General features: G+C 38.3%; 1 protein-coding gene across 1 annotated transcript in view; it reads right to left on the bottom strand.

Annotated features, from left to right (window-relative positions):
* babam2 (BRISC and BRCA1 A complex member 2) overlaps nucleotides 1–5367 on the bottom strand; it is a 79159-nt gene that overhangs the window by 58155 nt on the left and 15637 nt on the right. Inside the window, 1 exon segment of the mRNA XM_032501322.1 lies at nucleotides 1369–1563. Coding sequence (XP_032357213.1) covers nucleotides 1369–1563 — 195 coding nt within the window.

Genomic DNA, 5367 nt, shown 5'->3' with positions numbered 1-5367 from the left:
ATCTATTATTATATATGTGTTGGTCATTTTGTCTGCTTGACCATACCGTTTTGTAGCAATAAAATTAAAGTGAGATGAACAACCGAAGAATTGTATCTTTTTAATCAAAAAGATGTTGACAAGCTTTCCTTGTAGGGACATCATTTGGAAATAGGAATGAATAATAAAATAATAAAATTTCAATATATCGCAGAATATTGCAATATGTTTAAAATCGCAATTATGTCGTAGAGTGACATAAGTATCGTGATAATGTTGTATCGTCAGGCCTCTGGTGATTCCCATCCCTAATAGGCACAGTGGTGTGATGATCACTTTCTGGGATAAACATTTCTAAAAACATTTCTAAAACCAAAGATTTGATTATTGACTTCAGAAAAACGTCCACCTTCTCAGACCCCCTTCTGGTTGCTGCCTCAAAACACTTTTTTTTACTTTATCACTTTAACACTGGACTCAACACTGACACTTTAATAATAACGTATGGTCTTTTCTTTGTTTATTTGACGAATGTTCTTATTGTTGTTTTTATTATTATTGGTATTTTGTTGTCTTTATACTGTCTTTTTATCTATTTTTTATTTCTTTTTTCTTGCTAAAACTGCTGCTGGAACTTTCAATTTCCTTGCAGGAGTCATCCCAAAAGGATCAATAAAGAGAAGTCTAAGTGTTTTGCTTCTCCAGATAGCACCAACCCAATCAGCTTCAGTTTGCGAAACGTTGCTCCTTATCATCTGTTTAGTAAAAACGTTGTTGTGGTAGAAACGGGAAGCTCATTGAGTCTTTGTGAGTGCCATTTGGGCCTTAAATTGGACCATTGATGGTGGGGAGGAAGACAGGAAGTGACACTGCAGTTATATGGCATGTGCCATGTGCATTACACTGTTGAGTCACCCCTCAGTAAACTTTCTAAAATATCAGACACTGTTGTAATTTCTTTTTGTTCTTTTCTTAAAGCTCCTAATTAATTAAAACATTTTACCTGACCCAACTGTGACATTAAGCAGAAAAGAATTAACGTTAGCCAGGCCATTACCTTGGTTAATAAGGGCTCTCATTAGGTACTCGGGTTTAGCAAAATGCATTTCATGTCAACATATTTATGTTCAAATTAGTGTTTATTTTTAATAATAATAATAATAATAATAATAACAACAATAGTGGCATAGGGAAACATGAAAAAAAAGTAAAACCTTGCTCATTGCATTCCATCTTTTCTCAATCTTTAACAATCACAAGTATTTATGTTCTTAACTCAAGACTGACCAAGTTATAAGAATACCATGTGAACAGTGTTTCCACAGTAACAATGTCCTTTGGCTTTGTAAAATGTAGGACATCGCAAACAAAATGTCATCAGTGGCCTACCCAGGTGTTCTTGCGTCCGGCGTAAATCTCCATGTTGCGTCCGTAGTTGGGATCCTCCAGCAGACTATCATACTCAAAGAGCAGCCTGGAGCTTTCACGCAGTCGCTGGCACTGGTAGTGATGGTACTGCTGAATCAGCTCCTTCACCAGCAGGAGCAAACATTCTGGGTCCCCGGCATCCCACTGGACCAGGTGCTGAGAAAGACACCAGAGAAGAGGCATAAGGACAGAGAAAATACATGCCATACAGTATATGTGTGTATATAGCCTGATCCTGAAAAGCGGTACTTCTCATTACCACATCAGCAAAGCTTCAAATGTTTGAGCTTATTACTACTGAGTGTATCTTGAATGTCTAAATGGTCCAGCGTGCACACAATTATTCCCTCCCACCAATCTCCATTTCAACAATCACCAACAGCACTCAACCGACTGACTGAGGCCAGAAAGCAATATGCAGATTTACAGAACAAAACTACAACCATATGTAACCACCTGTCACAAATGAGTAAGAAGAATCAACCAAACATGACTCTCTACTGGGCTAATTGTACCAAACAAAAGTTTCTCCCTTCTTCAGGGGAACCTATCCATTGATGCGTGAGGAATAAAATGCTTATAATTATTGTTAACATCACTGAGCAAAAATAAATTGCCGGAAACATGTCAGGTCTAATAAAAACAAATGGCTGTGCTCTTGGGAGTGAATGCTGTGAAAGCTTTATAATGGAGAAGAACAGCACGCATATCAAAACCAAAGCAAAAAAAAAAAACTGGCTAAATTAGTTCACTGCACTGTTTAGACTGACCGTGCTTGTTAATTTTAATAAATTGATGCTGCCTAAAGGAAAGGGTACCTGTCAAATCTAGTTTTTAAACAATCACTACCTGTTCATATTGACATGATTTGATAAACGTCATTTTAGAGAAATGTACGATTGAATGTGCCTATTTTCTCCCCTTATACATTTTCGTAAATTATAAATAATTAAATAAAGAAGATGAAGATGATGCCAGCAATATATGAGATAACAAAAATGTAGTAAGTAGCTTCTAGTAGGTTATGGGGCATGACCTAGTTCTCTGGAGCCCTTGAGTTCTGAAAAGTGAAAGTGTCATCTTTCCCAACTCATTCTGAAAGTGAAATACTGCTTGCGGATTTAAACTGTGCAACCTGATGACATAACTGCAAAGTAAATGTTTAACTACAGTTCATCTTTTTTTACATGCCTTGCTTCAGCACTCAAGCCAATTACATACAGGTCAACGTACATGATGAGCAAATCGGAATTAAGAGCCATGTACTGAGTGGGAGGGAGGATTAAAAGACACTGGAAAAACTGTAACCATTAATATCCATTAAATGAAGACGTCAAGTTAAAAACAGGGTGTTGTTGACTTGCATTAGCTTGTTTCCCTGACTTTTTGTTTGCCTGTCTGCCAGTCTGTCTGGCAGCCCATATCATCCCAATGGAGAAAGCCTTCATTGTTTTAGAGCAACCCAGACTCAATTCGCCAATGGGTGTTGGTGTTGGTGTTGGTGCGTGTGTGTGTGTGTGTGTGTGTGTGTGTGTGTGTGTGTGTGTGGGTGGGGGGGTGCAAGGCCAGGCTAAACAGAGACAGTGACCTCATCGTCCTTATCCACCAGTGGTTACCAGCAATGCCGGGATTCCCGAAACGAGGGGGCGATGCAAACAAGGATGGGCATTGTCCAAAAGAGGCAGTCAGCGCTCCGGGGCAGGAGCGAGCTGAAACTAAGGAGAGACTGAGGAAGTGCTGTGTCAGGATTGTGACACAGAATATCAGTGAAACTCTACTGAAGAGGAAAGGCAGGGAGGAGAGATCATAAGAAAAAAAAAAGAAGCTGTTGAGCTCAAGCAAGTAGGCCAGGGCCAATGCTAACAGGCTTGAAACTAAGAGGTTTTAATGACACAGTAAACAAAACCTAACTTTTAGAATTAAGTATGTGAGGAAAACAGCAGTACAAGTTTATTACTGTTTAAATGATACAGTTGTGATGCACACTTGTTTTTCCAAAGACAACTTTTGTTCAGAAAAAGCAGGAACAAGAAATGTTCCGTTGTGTTTAGACAGATGTAGGAGAAACACTCCCTCAGAAATCACAGTTAAGGTTTCCTCATGCTCAGTAGTTAACCTCAGCTGCTCCAGAGCTATTCACTGGCCAATGACAGAGGAGATGAGCTTGTCTCGGGAGACTACAAGGTGTAGCAGGGTGTTGCTGAACGAGAGCTAGGTTGACTACTCTCAGTATTTAAATAAAGATGTATTATTTATTGTTAATATATATAGTATTTATAAGACTAAGCCGACAGCCATGCTATCTGCTGCTGGGGACTATGAATACGTATACCGAATTCTATAGCAATCCCAGTAGAATTCGACCTCTGGTAACCTTATTGTAACGCACTGGCTCGTCTTGTATTGTACTGAATGTTCTGACTTTGGCTTGACAAGGCGGTAGCACTTGAATGTTGCAGCAAAGCATTGGTCGAACATAGAGGGAGAGAGCGGGAAAAGCACTGAGCCAAAAAGCAATGTCCGTGTTTTGCAATGTGTGTGTGTTTGTGTGTAGACATGTAAGTCTGCACAGACTCTTCACAGAATTGATTTTATACGCTCTGCTGAAGGCTGTGTGTGCCATTACAAATCCATGTGTTATGTCTCATGAATAGGATATGCCCTGCGGAAAATGTACAGATTTGATACATAAAAACAAAAGATGCGATAGTCGCAATCTAGGCTATTTGAGAACTGAGATTTATCATTTGATGAAATGAACTGAAAAAAACAATCATCTGTATGCCGTCTAGATCGCTCTGTATGGAAGGAACATCTTTCTTAAGGCTTTATCCACAGGGGGCCGTCAACAATAGCCACTGGTTCAATCTGGACCATATAATCCAATTATTTTGACACAACACACTGGTTAAACCTGTGTCAAATGATTAAGCCTAAACTTGGCTCATGATAAAAACCTGTCACCTCTAATACATAAATCACTGATACTTTCCTTTTTCGAAAAGAGCACATATCTAAGGGAAGCAAAATATAATCGTATTACCTTAAGATATAAGGATTTGATTCAATATCAATGTTAAAAACTGCATATTAAAAATATATTGGATTACCATTACCATTTAACATTGTGGGTATTCATGACAGTCCAAGCCCATGTTAAAAACACAGTGAAATAGCACAGTTGGTAGACAAAAAATATTATAGATCGCTATGCCTTTCAATAGAAAATACATGTTCTTTCTGCCAATTGATTCATTTGAACTTTTTTAATTAGACAGCAGCATTGGCAGTTCACTGTTTTGAGCTTGAAAACATTAAACTTGAAGCAAAATTAAGAAAATGAAAGTAGCTCACAAAGATGCATACACTGTGTAGTCAAATGAATGGGCAAGTGATACATGGCCAGGGAAATATATTTAAACAGTTTAAATGATGCAAAAGAAAGGTGAAATCAGCCTACTAGGCTACTATGACTTTCAAATAACTTCAAATTAGGACTAAGGCCGGCTACACACTGCCTGCGTGGCATGTCCGTTTTTATTTTGGCTCCCACGTTAAGAGCTTACACACTGCCTGCGAGACATGCACGTCTCACAAGCAGCTCGAGCCGCGCCGAAAACGCGTGCATGCTAGAAGTAGAACCGATTCCTATATTTCACGTGAGCACGTTGGAATCCGTTTCCAAGCAAAATACAAAAGGAAAAGATGTGTATTTATATATATATATATATATTATAGTTATATATATTTATTTATACTTTTATATGTTTATAAAAGATGTCATTTTGACACAGATACATATTCATAAATTACATGTTGATGTTTGAAAGTCTCTAGGTTTTGTAAGTAAAGTCAGTGGATCACCACAATGTAGAGAACATATCCTTTTTGGGATTTATTTTACTTTGAAACCATGTAGTGGAGCGACTGACTGACTGACTGACTGACTGACTGACTGAC

Source organism: Etheostoma spectabile, chromosome 20, assembly GCF_008692095.1.
Source record: "Etheostoma spectabile isolate EspeVRDwgs_2016 chromosome 20, UIUC_Espe_1.0, whole genome shotgun sequence".
NCBI lineage: Eukaryota > Metazoa > Chordata > Actinopteri > Perciformes > Percidae > Etheostoma > Etheostoma spectabile.
This window is presented reverse-complemented; position numbering and strand designations above follow the sequence as displayed.